Genomic DNA, 15135 nt, shown 5'->3' on the forward strand with positions numbered 1-15135 from the left:
CTCTCCAATCTGAAAATTTAACATTTATTCCTAACTTTTGTTTCCTGTCTTTTAACCAGTTCTCAATCCAAGAAAGGACCTTTCCTCTTATCACATGGCCATGTAATTTACACAAGAGCCTTTGGTGAGGGACCTTGTCAAAGGCTTTCTGAAAATCCAAGTATGCTATATCTACTAGATCCCCCTTATCCGCATGCTTGTTAACCCCTTCAAAGAAACTCTAATAGATTAGTAAGACAGGATTTCCCTTTACAGAAACCATGTTGACTTTTGTCCAACAAATTATGTTCTTCTACATGCTTCACAATTTTATTCTTTACTATTGTTTCGACTAATTTGCCCAGTACTGAAGTTAGACTTACTGGTCTGTAATTGCCAGGATCGCCTCTAGAGCCCTTTTTAAATATTGGTGTCACGTTGGCTACCTTCCAAGTCATTAGGTACGGAAGCCGATTTAAAGGATAGGTTACAAACTACAGATAATAGCTCCGCAATTTCCCATTTGAGTTCTTTCAGAACCCTTGGATGAATGCCATCCGGTCCCGGAGATTTGTTAACATTAAGTTTTTCTATTTGTTCCAAAACCTCCTCTAATGACACTTCAATCCGGGACAGTTCCTCAGATTCACCATGCACAAAGGACGGTGCAGATTCGGGAATCTCCCCAACGTCCTCAGCCGTGAAGACTGAAGCAAAGAAATCATTTAGTTTCTCTGCAATGGCTTTATCGTCCTTGATTGCTCCTTTTATAGCTTGATCATCTAGGGGACCCACAGGTTTTTTAGCAGGCTTCCTGCTTCTAATGTACTTAAACATTTTGTTATTTCTTTTTGAGTTTTTGGCTAGCCGTTCCTCAAAATCTTTTTTTGCTTTTCTTATTACATTTTTACACTTGATTTGACAGTGTTTATGTTCCTTTCTATTTATCTCACTAGGATTGGACTTCCACTTCTTAAAAGATACCTTTTTGTCCCTCACTGCTTCTTTTACATGGTGGTTAAGCCACGGTGACACTGTTTTAGGTCTCTTGCTATGTTTTTTAATTTGGGGTATACATTTAAGTTGGGCCTCTATTATGGTGTCTTTAAAAAGTTTCCATGCAGCTTTCAGGGATTTGGCTCTAGCCACTGTGCCTTTTAATTTCTGTTTAACTAACCTCCTCATTTTTGTGTAATTCCCCTTTTTGAAATTAAATGCCAGGGTGCTGGACTGCTGAGGTGTTCTTCCCACCACAGGAATGTTGAATGTTATTATATTATGGTCACTATTCCCAAGCGGTCCTGTAACGGTTATTTCCTGGACCTGATCCTGCACTCCACTCAGGACTAAATCGAGAATTGCCTCTCCCCTTGTGGGTTCCTGCACCAGCTGCTCCAAGAAGCAGTCATTTAAGCCATTGAGAAATTTTATCTCCTCTTCTCTTCCTGAGGTGACATGTATCCAGTCAATATGGGGGTAATTAAAATCCCCCATTATTATAGAGTTCTCTATTTTAGCTGATTTAAGGCAATCTATTATATTGCCTGGATAAATGGCTCAGTGAACATCTACCCATGCTTCCTTTCCCCACTTCAGAAAATTGATCATGTGTAACTTGTGCACCTCTTGTGACAGAAGATTCCCATCCCCATTGTTCCAGAAGACTGTTGAAACCTTGCAGATCCTTGCCCTTGGGATTACAAAGTCATCCAGCAGAGAGCACCTTTCAGTTCCTCTCTAGTTCCTTGCTTGTAAGAAACTTGAAGTTGAGTGTCATGGTGCAACAGACACATGGTTCCCTCTCCCCTCCACCGCCCTTTTCATGTATCATTTTCTGCTGACCTGGAGATAACTTCTAGGACCACTCCATGATTTCATCCATTCATCAATAGGATGCCATACATGCCATACATGCAGACTCCTTTCCTAGTATATAGACACTAGCTCCAATGCACACTAGCAGTAAGCTTCCGATCATCAAACTATTTCCCAAAGCTCAGGTTTCCAGATTAGTAAACTATACTCTTCTAGCCTACTGTATAAGTAGATTTGGCACCTGTGTGTTGCATAAGATGTCTCAGTCTCTTGGCATTCCTCCATTTTATAATTTAGCTCTCTTTTGGGAAGGTTATTCTTGCAAAAAAAATAGATAAGTAAAAAAAAAGAGGGGGAAATTAATCTTGTGTAATGACGTGATTACATAACAGAATGTTATGGTTCAGTTAGCTGATTTAAGTATATGCAAATCAAAAATATGTAAGAAGTTGGTCTTTACAGCTCCAGACATAAATGCAGGAACACTTATAAAGTAATTTCCGTTTGAGAACATTCAGAAATGAGGGCCATGGCAAGGAGTGGGGGAGGAGACAGACATAAGAGGAAGGCTCTCCTTAGCCCTTTGCAATGTGTAGTGTCTTAATCCTGATCCAAATCTCAGTATTCCCTAATCCTTTTTCTTCTTTGTGGGAATTCCAGAGGACAGAGAAGCTGCTGGAGACAATTGACCAACTCTACCTGGAATATGCCAAACGAGCCGCGCCTTTCAATAACTGGATGGAGGGGGCTATGGAGGATCTACAGGACACCTTCATTGTTCATACCATAGAGGAGATCCAGGTACATGCAAGTCGTTCCCCTGAGGTGTGTTTGTGTGCAATCAGACCACATGTTGTACTTCATTATGGTAGGTGGTGTCTTATGGTGTTCTGGTGCTTCTGTTCCATCTAGTGATCTTTGAGGGAAAAAATTGAATGTTTTTCTCAACTTCTTCAGAAAATCTGGATTCAAATGGATGTAAGCCAAATATACGCTATTCTTACTGGATAACAAGATTTGAATGTGGTTTTTACAAGGTGGTGTGAGGGTTTTTTTTATAAGTGACTGAGAGTCAAGAGGATCATGCATTCTTATCCTAATGAAGAGAGCTTAAATCTTCTCTCAGGCCCTGCATGCTATGCCAACAGTCCCATAATTTCCCATGCTCAGTTCCTCTGGTCCTCTCTTTGGGGAGGGGGGGGGAGGCAAGGCTGCGCTAGGTCTGTACCAGACTGCTGAATACTGTGCTCTCCCTTTTGCTACTGTGAAACTCTTGAGGGCCAAAGCTTTCAAATCTCCATTGGAGACTATGACAACTCATCTTCTTCTCCCCTACCAAGATGCTATGGAATGAGCTTATAGTAGCTCCCCATTATCTTTAGACCTCAGTGTCCCCGCTTGCCTTTCTGGGTTTTGAAGAGCATTCCTGCTAGACTAGCACTTGTGAAGAGAGCAGATAGTACATGTATTTGCTTGGACTAGGGGCTGAGATGGAGAAACAGGGTGGTTTTGCATGGGAGTTACTAATATGTTGGCCATCAGGGTACGAGTCGGTCATTTTGCAGTTTGATCATTGTGGGGATGTCTCACAGCAACATTGCACATGAGAGAGAATGCGCAGTGCACGGTTGGCTTCTTGGGTGCAGTTCCTGTAGCACTAGCAGTGACCATGAGCTACTGGGCAGGATGTGAAATGATACTGACTTAACTTGAGCCCTATTACTGAGTTACAGACCTGTTTGCTAAAGTGCATGGACTACCTCCTCCATTCATACTTGAATTACATCCCTGTGGACATCACAATAGTTGATTATATAGGAAATTGTTTACTTGTATAACACAAGTAGGTTATCAGCCACACATTCTGCTCTCATTCTTCATTTCCTCTTCCCTGTCTGTACTGTTCACCTCTCTATCTCCGTACATGCGCCTCTATTTCCTGGTCCCCTTTGCCACCTCTCCTCCTGAATTTCTTTCCTTGGTATGTCCCCTCTTTTACAGGCTTCCATGTTCTTAGAATTAAAATCCTAGAAATGGCTGGAAATGAGCGAAGCCCAAGTGACTAGCCAGCTGTCCACAGACTTTTGCAAATGTTCCCCAGACCACCTCAAAGTATAGTTAGGCATTTGAAGCACTAAAAGGGACTGAAAGCATTAGTTGTGGTTATGGAGAGGGAGCCATTTCCAGCAACAGAGCACTTCACCAATGGGAATTTGCCATTTTCTCAGGGCTGAAAGATGTTCACCTAGTTGTGATCTCTGAACACACTTAAGCCTGCTTCTGTTGATTCCACTGTAACCATATTAGATGTGGCTCTGGTACAGCCCTGCCTGGAGAAAACAAAAGCCTATTTGTGTGAGCACTCCATTAGTTACCCACCTGCTATAAAGTAATTCTAGTGAGTGGTCTTTTTTCAAAAGTCATTGAGCATTCTCAACCCTCATTTCAATGATCAAGCATTGTGGGAAAATCAGCCCAGTAGAGTCTAAAGCAAGATGTCCATGATATGTTTTCTGAAGTTCTCAGTAGCTAGCCAGTATAGGATAGAACCAAAGACAGCAAAAGTAACTTGCCTCATAACTGCCTGCTGTAATCCAACAAGGAGGGTCTGAAACGTGTTTGAGTGCAATAAAAGTGGCTTTTGCGTGCTGGGAATTGGCCTTGGGTCCCATCAGATTCCCATCAGAGATTGATTGTTCTCATGTAGTTACAGAACATTTTCCTAACTGCGCTGTGTTTTTAGTAACACCTTAATATTCAGGCTGTCCTCTGACTATAGCTCTTCTTATCTGGTGCCTCACTTCTCCAGGGATTGACCACTGCCCATGAACAGTTCAAGGCCACTTTGCCAGATGCTGACAAGGAGCGACAGGCCATCCTGGGGATCCACAATGAAGTCTCAAAGATTGTCCAGACCTACCATGTCAACATGGCAGGAACTAATCCCTACACTACCATCACCCCACAGGAAATCAATGGCAAATGGGACCACGTGAGTATTTGGAGCCTTGCACTTCCTCTGTAAGGGAGATGTTCAGCTTATTTTATTACCCCAAAAAGTGAGTTATTCCCTTTCTAAATTCTCCTGTCCAGTGTAGGGATGTTAAAATGTATTTACTTTGGTAAATGTGTACCCGCTGAAATTTTCAGTGGATACACATTTTATATAAGGTGGGAAGAGAAGTGTAACGGAGGCGGCAGCATGGGCAGGAGAGATGGGAGCCAGTGCTTACGGTGAGCTGGCTTAAATATCAAATCCCTAGTCCAGTGTACACTGCTCAGCTAGAAATCTAGTGTAAGGTCAGAAGGGCTCACCAGATCATCTAAAATAAAAAACAGGACTATGTAGCACTTTAAAGACTAACAAGATGGTTTATTAGGTGATGAGCTTTCGTGGGGCAGACCCACTTCCTCAGATCAAATAGTGGAAGAAAATTGTCACAACCATATATGCCAAAGGATACAATTTAAAAAATGAACATATATGAAAAGGTCAAATCAAATTTCAGAACAGAAAGGGGATGGGGGAGGGGGGAGGTAAATGTCTGTGAGCTAATGATATTAGAGGTGATAAGTGGGGAAGCTATCTTTGTAATGGGTAAGATAATTAGTGCCTTTATTCAAATTTGAGTGTAAAGTGTCGAATTTAAGCATGAATGACAGTTCAGAGGATTCTCTTTGAAGTGAAGCCTTAAAAGGTCTTTGAAGCAGGATGCAGGTAATCAAGTCGTTGAGACAATGTCTTTTCTGGTTGAAATGGCAAGAAACTGTTTTTTCTTTGTGATCCTGTCTAATATCTGTTTTGTGGGCATTGATCCTTTGGCGAAGTGTCTGAGACGTTTGTCCAATGTACACAGCAGACAGACGCTTTCGGCACATGATTGCATAAATTATATTTCTGGATGCGCAGGAATATGTGTTCTTGATCTTATAACTCACTTGGTTGGGTCCAATAATGGTATCAGCAGAGTGAATATGTGAACAAAGCTGGCAACGGGGTTTGTTGCAAGGGGAGGTACCAGGGTTGGTATTGGTGTGGTATGTCCTGTGGGTGCTGGTAAGAATCATCTTGAGGTTAGGTGGTTGTCTATAGGAGACTATGGGTCTGTCTCCCAGAGCCTCTCAGAGTTTAGTATCCTGTTCCAGTATAGGCTGTAGTTTATTGATAATGTGTTGGACAGGTTTAAGTTGGGGGTTGTAGGTGATGACACACCACTTCTGAAATTTGATTTGTCCTTTTCATATGTGTTCATTTTTTTAATTGTATCCTTTGGTATATATGGTTGTGACAATTTTCTTCCACTATTTGATCTGAGGAAGTGGGTCTTTCCCACGAAAGCTCATCACCTAATAAACCATCTTGTTAGTCTTTAAAGTGCTACATAGTCCTGTTTTTTGTTTCAGCTACACCAGACTAACACAGCTACATTTCTATCACTATTCTACCAGATCATCTAGTTTGCCTTACTGTGTATCATAGGCCACCAACATTACCTGTTGCCAACACACTGGCCCCAACAACCAAAGTATTACAGCTCACAGGCTAGCCTGTTGCAAGTCACAGGCAGAGAATAGGAGGGACTGACATGCACCAGTGCCCAAGGCCCCTGCAATGGCAACAAAATGATTAAGTAAGATATACCCTAATAATTCCATCAAGTGACCTGCACTCTTTGCTGCAGGGGAAGGTGAAATGCTCCAAGGTCACTGCCAGGCTGACCCTGGGGGATAATTCCTTCCTGATCCTATACACGATGACCAGTTAGACTCTGAGAAGGTGACAAGACCTACCAACCAAAAACCCAAAAGAGAGAATCCTCAGTATCACCTCAGAGCACGGACTCTGCCCATCGCACATGGTGTGTTTTCAGAGTGCCGGCTAAAGAGGAGAACTTGGATCTTCTTTTATTCACTTCTTGTGCTGATGAAAGATGGTATCCTAACAGCAGCTGTGGTGATGACCTTTGTGGCCCAATGGCAATTGAACAAAGCCCCTCAATTCATTTAATGCAGGCTACCATAAAGTATTGGGATGTTACCTTCTTTCAGTTAGATACAACCTGGGCTGTATTTGAACCATTGCCCCTAGAGAAGACAGGTTTTGTGTCCTACTGCCCATCCCCCAAGCCATCTAGCCCAACCCAGACACTTTCAACTTACTTAACCACACCCTTTTGCTGCATTGGTTTCAGAGTGCATTGTGTCTAGCTTGCTGCATGTGAAACACAAACTGTGCCTTGGCATTTTTTCTACAGGTGCGGCAGTTAGTTCCCCGAAGGGATCAAGCCCTGATGGAGGAGCATGCACGCCAGCAACAAAATGAACGACTCCGCAAACAATTTGGCGCACAGGCTAATGTTATCGGGCCCTGGATCCAAACCAAGATGGAGGTAGCATCTTACTCATTTTGAAGCAGTTTCCATCCCTCTCTTTCTCTGGGGCATTCTGGGTTTTGTCATCCTTCAGTCATTGGGCAATCTGCCCTTGAGCTTTACTAAAAGAGGCTTCTATGGAAAGTCAGTGGGTAGTGTGTGCAGAGATTTGTCTCTGGTTAATCTGATGCATGGTACTTTTTCTCCCTGCTCTTTGCAGCAAATACAAAAATGTGACCTCGAGAAAGGGAAGCTGGCACTGAGATACATTCAAAGGCTTTCTAGCTTGGTTTACACACATACAGCAGAAGTTCATTTTGTATAACTACTTTCATGCCATTTGTTTCAAAATACACTACAAAATAAATGCAATTATGTGGTAAAGCAGCAGTAGACGAGAGAGGATTTTAAGGGAGAAGTTTTTAGCTAAGATCTGAATTAAGGTAAGTTGTGTCAATGATAGAAGAATACAAGAAGGTTAGTGCTGATGGGGGATCTCAAAGGAAAACATTTAAGAAGAGAGTCAGTGCTAGACATGGGAGGAGAAAAAAGCTATGAGAGAGGGAGCACAGAGATAAGAGCGTGAAGTAAGCAGGGCAGCAGATACACTGTGGGGGGAAAGCATCTTGATCTCTCTCCTACCTGAGGAAAAGAAAAGTGTTGGTCAGCTTACTCCTTGTCCTTTGAATGACTATTAATTATTGTAAATGTAGTGAGATGATTTCCAGCGCAATCAGCTATGCCTTCATCTTTCATATCAGAGGTTGCCAACTAGTGAGTCCACTTCATTGGATCCCCTTGGTTTCAGCTGTTTATCTGCCTTGAGGAAACTCCAGTGCTGTTACTGTTCTTTGGATCAGTGACTCAAGGGGCACAGTTGGAGGCGTTAACATATAATTCAATTGCTCCTCTGAGTTCCAACTGTTCCCAGCAGCCCTCCTTTTCCATCTTCTGTCATCTCTAAATCCCCAATCCATTGTCCAAGTACTAAGGATGTAAAAGGTTAACTGGTAAGCCTCACCTTTAACGGGTGAATTTGAGATAGGCATTTGTAAGGGTCTTTGATTAGAGTTTAGATGATTCCACTCTGACACAGGGAGAGAGGTCTGGAAAACTTTTAACCCTTACAGCAGTTTTCTTTTAAAGAGTTTTGATTTCCTCCAGTGTCCCTCCTTAGACACAATTGGAGTTATTTGATTTTCCCCACAGATGTTCCAGCCCAGACAGAGCAACCCTGGCCTGTTTAAGTGGTTAAACATAATGTTCAAGCAGTTAACTGATTAAAGGGGATTTTACATCCTTACCACGTACGGAGATTAGCTCTTGTGTGGCAAGTTTCTGATTGGCACTAAAATGGGTTTATATAAGTCACCTTATTTCATGTCCCTATCTCTTGAAGTCTGGCTGTATTATAACATTTGCCATTGTTTTACTGGGGATGGAGAAGGAGGAGTTGTATGGTATGAAGTAACTGCCTGTTTCCAACCATGGCAGGTGTCGTTGCCCTGCACACATGCTGTTCTCTAGATGATTCTGGTAGATGTTGAGGGGTGGATGTGTGGAATAATGGTCTTTGAAGTGACCTACTCGGATATGCACCCACAATTTATTTTCCAGGTGTAAATTGTACCTGCAAAGTGAGAAGACACGTCTCATTTTGGCTGAATGTGCAGTCTAAGGTTTGATGTGCTCATTTTAGAGGTCACACTTGGCAAAGCCTACAAGAGACTTGGACTCCTATTCTGAAACCTGACTTCTATTTTTCAGGGCGGGATGGTTAAGTCCTGCTGAAGGTGCCTTTTCCTCTTCCTACTGGGAAGTGCAGAGGATGGAAGGGAAGGAGGGTAAACCTTCTCACTCAGAAGTTACTGTTGATTGGTCTACTTAAAGGACAGGGGTGATGAGGTTTTCCAGAGAGCACCAAATAGTCTGGTGATTGGGTCTTGGCGTATGTGACAAAGTGTGAGAAAATAACGTGTCTGATGTGGTGAGCGCACAAACTGGTTAAGGAGGAAGGGAAATTCCAGCCTCGAGGCTCATAACACAGTGAACCAGCAGCTGACGTAAACTGGTTTAGTTCCACTGACTTCAGTAGAGCCACAGTGTTTTGTAGCATATGAGGGTCTGACCTCATATGTTTATCTTCTTCCAAGCCACAAAATTAGATTCTGTTCTCTCAAGTCTACATGACTTGTTGCTGAAACATTTCATCCCATATGAGGAATATGTAGATACTTCACATGTTGAGGCTTGTCCGTCTAATGGGCCCAACTCCCTTGGATTTGTTTATGCAGGAGATCGGCCGCATTTCCATAGAGATGCATGGGACCCTGGAGGACCAGCTCAGCCACCTGCGGCAGTATGAGAAGAGCATTGTTAACTACAAACCAAAGATTGACCAGCTGGAGGGAGACCACCAGCAGATTCAGGAGGCACTCATCTTTGACAACAAGCACACCAACTATACCATGGAGGTAAATGCTGGGAGAATCCTTTGGACTGCTGTGTTTTAATCCGGGCATACAAAACAACCTAAGTTGTGTTGGCCAGATGAGCATTCCCCTATCACCCAGATTCTCTTCCAAAACCCTTGGCTAAACGTCACACTCATGAAAATGAGGAACTGACAGCACTGCTTTACCCACAGTACCCTGCCAGTACTCCTCAGTTCAGACCTGCAGCTCTCTATGCTAATCCAGTCCTGAGTCCTTCCTGGGCAGTTGTGAGTTCAGCAGATGGTAGATGGGGATCAGTTAAGACCACAATATATATTATACATTTGCCTGACACTTATTAGCCTGCTATTTGATAGCTGGATGCCAAATCCTTATAGCCAGTGTGGTGGTGGTGGTATAGATAGGTTAATAACTGGTGGTGGTGGTGGTGGTATGGATAGGTCATACGTTATTTGTACTATGATAATGCCTAGAGACCCCAAACATAGCAGGAGACTGTTGCCTCAAAGAATTTAAAATCTAAATAAACAAAACATACAATGTGTGAGGTGAAAGAATGCAACATACAGACAGTCCCACCTCTGACCTCACTTCAGGTAATGCTTCCTGAAGTTTCAAGGAATAAGACAGCTATGGATTGTTACTGTGCTCCATATTTCATTGTAACATTGCAAATTAACTCCCTACCTAATGGTTTTTTTAAAATGTTCTTATTGGGGCTGGTTAAATAATAGAAGATAACACCTGACTGTAATATGCAATTAACTTAAGTGATACTAGCTAACTAGTATTAGACCATCAATAGAGCTAGTTGAGTTCCATAAAGTATTTTTGAATAAACTGTTTGACAAATACTGGAGAAATTCCCCAAATATATTCAGCAAATACCATTCAACCAGCTCTGCTTACTACATATCTCTGTTTAGGATTGACTTTCCTTTCCTCGCTTCTTTACACTTTGCTATAATTATTTCTGGTGCATCTTTTCCTAAGATGTCTTCCATGTGTTTTCTAATTTCCCTTTCTCTATTGAGTTTTCTGCCTCCTCCCCTAAATTGTCTCTCTCCTTCTCCTTGCTTTGTAGCTATTGTGTACTTTTTTCTAACTTCTTCGATCAATCTTCTCCTCTCCCATCCAACCATCCACCTGTGTATGTGTACGTACATGTATATACACATACCTGAGAAATTGTGCCATATACCTAATAGCTAGAGGACTACATGTACTCGTGGCCACAGCCTGATATGAATAGTGGGGTCCATTCCAGGGCCAATACGGAGTACTTCACCACTTGCCAGACTGCTGAGATCCAGACTAGGTATGGCCCCACTGTCTGCAGGCAGTGAGGGCCTTAAACTTTTGTATCACTCTCTGGCTAGTAGATGTCTCATAATCATGGAATTTAAGGCCAGAAGGGACCACATATCCTGTAATCTGGTGTCTTGAGTGTCACAGGCCATCTGTACTGTACCATCCAGCATCCACACACTAACCCAATAACCAAAATTTAACCCAAGTATTACAGCTTCTAGGAAGCTAGATTAGAATATGCCACAGGCAAAGAATTGGTGGAACAAAGATGCACTGGTCCTTAGAGGTCCCAACCAGGAACTGTGCCTGAGAAAATGAAGCTGGAAAGAGAACCTTTATCTCACTGTTTTTCCCCTCTATATCTTCCTGGCATAGCAAGGTGTCTCTGCTACTGCAGGTCTTTGACAGACTCTGATCTTTTGTTCCTTCTCCCTAGTTAATAGCTTCAGTGCTGCTGCCCAACCAACAGCATCCTAAAACTAACCAGATTCCTGTCAATTTCACTTTGGCAACAGACTGTGTCACTTCTTATTTCTGTATCTGGTGAAAATCTGTGCTATAATAGAGACACTGGAGAAGTGAGTGTCAGACCTAGGAGGACATCTGGGCATCAGTTTACACTCAGTTCACGCTTAAAGGGTTTTCTGCATGACTGAGAGCTAAAAACTCTTTAAAATTAAGGTCCATATTTTTAAGAAGTTGATGGCACATGCCCAGAGTGAAAGAGGAGTTTTTTGAGCAAGTGGGTTTCCCAGGCCCTGACCATCAAAATCACTTAACTTGCATGATTAACACAATCAAACCAAGGTCTCCAGATACAGAAGGTGCTACTTTCTAAAAGAAAAGTCTTGTCCTTTCTCCTTCAGCATATTCGAGTGGGCTGGGAGCAGTTGCTTACAACAATTGCTAGAACCATCAATGAAGTGGAAAATCAAATTCTGACCCGTGATGCCAAAGGAATCAGCCAGGAGCAGATGAATGAATTCCGGGCCTCCTTCAATCATTTTGACAGGGTAAGTCTACACCTCCTGCGGTTCAGTGGGCCACCTGTTTCTTCATAGGTTTGGCATTGCATTAGAAACCAAACAACCCCTGCAATAGAACTAACCACATAGTAGGCTTTTAATTCTTGCCTCAGGAGGCCTTAGCCCTGTGGAAACTGTCAGGTAATCCTGTCCAGATTAGGCTAGTCTGTTTGTTATATTGAGATAGGAAGCTTGTCTGGAATGCAAGATTCCTGACTGAGCTAAGATACTGGGAAAGTCTGCCTGCATATTTAGAAAATAGACTATGATCCTCCCTCCTCTGCACCATCCCTGAAGAAGGTTTCCACATAGTGACTGAGTATTGGATTTATAATCCACTGTAGGTGCCCATCCTCTCCTCTGCAGGTCCCTCACATAAATGCTACATATGGTATTTAAAAACAACAACCAAACAAAAAATATAGAGCTACCAGAAAATGCAATAATAAAATAAGCCCCTAATAAACTCGTCTAATACTCAAACATCATTCTGACATCAGCTCTCTTACATGTTAGGGACATCAGACAGAGTGCTTCCTTGAATCTTAACACTTGTCACACAGAGAGAGGTACGCCCAAGTCCAAAATCATTTAGAGTTTACTAGGTTCCATGCTAACACCTTGAAAGCCACCCATCGGGAGAGCAGACAGCTTCCATGGGCCCCCGGGCAAGGTGATGGGGGCCAGCTTGCCACGCACAGAAGGGGGGGAGCCTTGGACAGAAGGGGCAGGGACAGGACAGCCAGTCCTCTGTACCACCCAGAGTGTAGCGCAGCACATTCCCACCCCCAGCACAGCACTCCAGCAGTGATTATAAAATGCCCAGGGACAACTCTCCCCTTTGGCCGCCCCTGCCTGTTGGCAGGCCTGTCAGCTACAGACTTACTGGCAACCAAGATAGATCCCAGAGAGGTGGAGTACACTTATGCTCCTGGCACTTTAAGCCTGCAACAGCATTCTATAACAGCTTCAATTTCAGAGTAGTCTCAAGATATAACCCCAAGATGAAGCCAGCTCCAGATAGCCAAATAATGCCATCTTAACTCCTCACACATTGCTGAAGGTGCATTCAGGTAATGACCCAGTCTTCTTTCTAGTGTTCCCCAGTGTATCCTGTATGGTCTTACTTTCCACTCACATAAGCAGGCCTTTCAGTTAAATCTACAGATGAAAAGCAAGAGAGGGAGGTTACAGTGGTAAGATGGAAGTTATGGTAGCCTCACCCTCTATTATTTCTTTTGTTGGGAAGAACATAAGAACGGCCATATTGGGTCAGACCAAAGGTCCATCTTGCCCAGTATCCTGTCAGCTGACTGGCCAATACCAGATGCCTCAGAGGGAGGGATCATGACAGGAATCCTCACGTGATCCCTCCCCTGTCTCCCACTTCAAGAGAAACGGAGGCTAGGGATACCATTCCTACCCATCCTAGCTAATAGCCATTGATGGACCTTACCTCCATGAATCTATCTAGCTCTTTTTTGAACCCTGTTAAAGTTTTAGCCTTCACCACATCCTCTGGCAAGGAGTTCCACGGGTTGACTGCGCACTGAGTGAAGAAAAACTTCCTTTTGTTTGTTTAATACTTTAATAGCTGTAATACTGATTTAAAAACCAAACTAAAAAAGTGGATAGTGTGGTTTGTTTTGTGTGTGTGTGTGTGTGTGTGTGTGTGTGTGTGTGTGTGTGTGTGTGTTTTTAAGAGGGAATCAGCTGAAGCTGTCCCAGCACACCTAACCTGAGCTTCCTCCTCCTGCCACTGTGACATGTCAAAATGATGGCTGTAGGCAAGAAGCTCTTTGGTGCTGCCTTGCAGCTATTGTTCTGCTTTTCAGATTGGGCTTCTCAATTTTATGTGTAATTCATGGGGACAAACACTTCCCACTCCACCATGTTTGGGAGACTCTAAGGCAAAAGAAGCACAGCTGTGGTGGATTGTTTTGCTGGGCTTGGTGGCTAGCCTACAGTAGGCATTCTTTTGAGGAAGTTCGTGTTTACCATGTGGTGCTCTCAAAACACCAAGGAAAGCGGTGTGATAAATGAATTTTGTATCCATGTTTGGTGCATCCCTTTGTCTAATAGCAATGATAGTGTATATATAAATCTAAAGGTGCTATTTAAGGGTGGAGCCCACCAGAGAGCTCAACTAGTCACAGCTTTGCTTTCATATGCACGGCTCATAAATATAGGGATGGTAGGACTTCCCTTAGCTTCAGCTGTGTTTCCTGATTTACTCTTGAGATGCCAAGACTGTTCAGGAGCACACAAGATACTCTGCCAGCTAAGCTTTATGAAAGCATTCCCAGGCATACCTACCCTAGCCTACTTCTTTATTGGGGCATCTGACAGCAAGAACAGTAAGGTGATAGCGTTTGCCCCGCTCTGTGTCTGTCTGCTTCCCTGCACTCTGTTGAAATGCAGGTTTTCTGGCATTACTGGGTAAAAGAATAGCAATGCTGGGGACTGATTTGGAAAAAGTAGGCTTTAAAGCTTGCTAGTGTTAACAGTTCTTGTTCAAACACTGTCAAGATGTGGTCAAGCTCTCTAAGAAGCTACTGTTTTGAAAGCATTTTTAGCATGTCCTGAAATGTCATTGTGGTATCTAACTTTGTGCACTTTTTATTTTTCTTCCCTGTCTTTTTATCTGCATGTCATTCTTTCTCTACTTCTCTCTCTCCTCACCAACTGCATGGTGCACCTATTTGTTGTCTTCACTTGCCCTTGATCCCCTCTTTCCCTCTCTTTTACCTGATCCACACTACCACCTCCCTGGCACTGCATGCCCTGTTGCCTGGCACACCGCATAACCAGGACCACTCCGGCACACTTGGCCCTGAGGAATTCAAAGCCTGCCTCATCAGCTTGGGTTACGATATTGGAAACGATGCACAGGTACTGAATGCTAGTGGTGAATGCAGCAAGATGTTGAACTACGAGGAAATAACAGTTTTCTCCTCTCTTTTCTTTTTTGTTTTAATCCTTCTGTTGTTGTTGTTCTCATGTTTTACTGTACACATATATCTGTTCCATCCCATCTTTTATTTTTACTTAATGAATTTTCGTATCTGTCCCTTTTAATTATCTTCATGTATTGTTTTGGGAGAATTCTTTTTTATATCTACCTATTCCATCTGCTTATTTCACTTACTTTCCCTGTTTCTTTCTTCTCTTTGTGTA

General features: G+C 42.9%; 1 protein-coding gene across 6 annotated transcripts in view; it reads left to right on the plus strand.

Annotated features, from left to right (window-relative positions):
- The window catches only part of ACTN1 (actinin alpha 1), a 158929-nt gene that overhangs the window by 138881 nt on the left and 4913 nt on the right, over nucleotides 1-15135 (plus strand). For 4 of the 6 annotated variants that reach the window (XM_075927344.2, XM_006130283.5, XM_006130284.5 and 1 more), the window contains exons 14-19: nucleotides 2455-2595; nucleotides 4604-4786; nucleotides 7050-7184; nucleotides 9461-9640; nucleotides 11800-11946; nucleotides 14770-14850. In XM_075927344.2, coding sequence (XP_075783459.1) covers nucleotides 2455-2595; nucleotides 4604-4786; nucleotides 7050-7184; nucleotides 9461-9640; nucleotides 11800-11946; nucleotides 14770-14850 — 867 coding nt within the window. The remainder of the gene's footprint in view (nucleotides 1-2454; nucleotides 2596-4603; nucleotides 4787-7049; nucleotides 7185-9460; nucleotides 9641-11799; nucleotides 11947-14769; nucleotides 14851-15135) is intronic. The other 2 variants (XM_006130285.5, XM_075927346.2) reach the window with 1 other exon arrangement.

The sequence above is a fragment of the Pelodiscus sinensis genome, chromosome 5 (assembly GCF_052426305.1).
Source record: "Pelodiscus sinensis isolate ZL-2025 chromosome 5, ASM5242630v1, whole genome shotgun sequence".
In the NCBI taxonomy this organism is placed as follows: Eukaryota; Metazoa; Chordata; order Testudines; family Trionychidae; genus Pelodiscus; species Pelodiscus sinensis.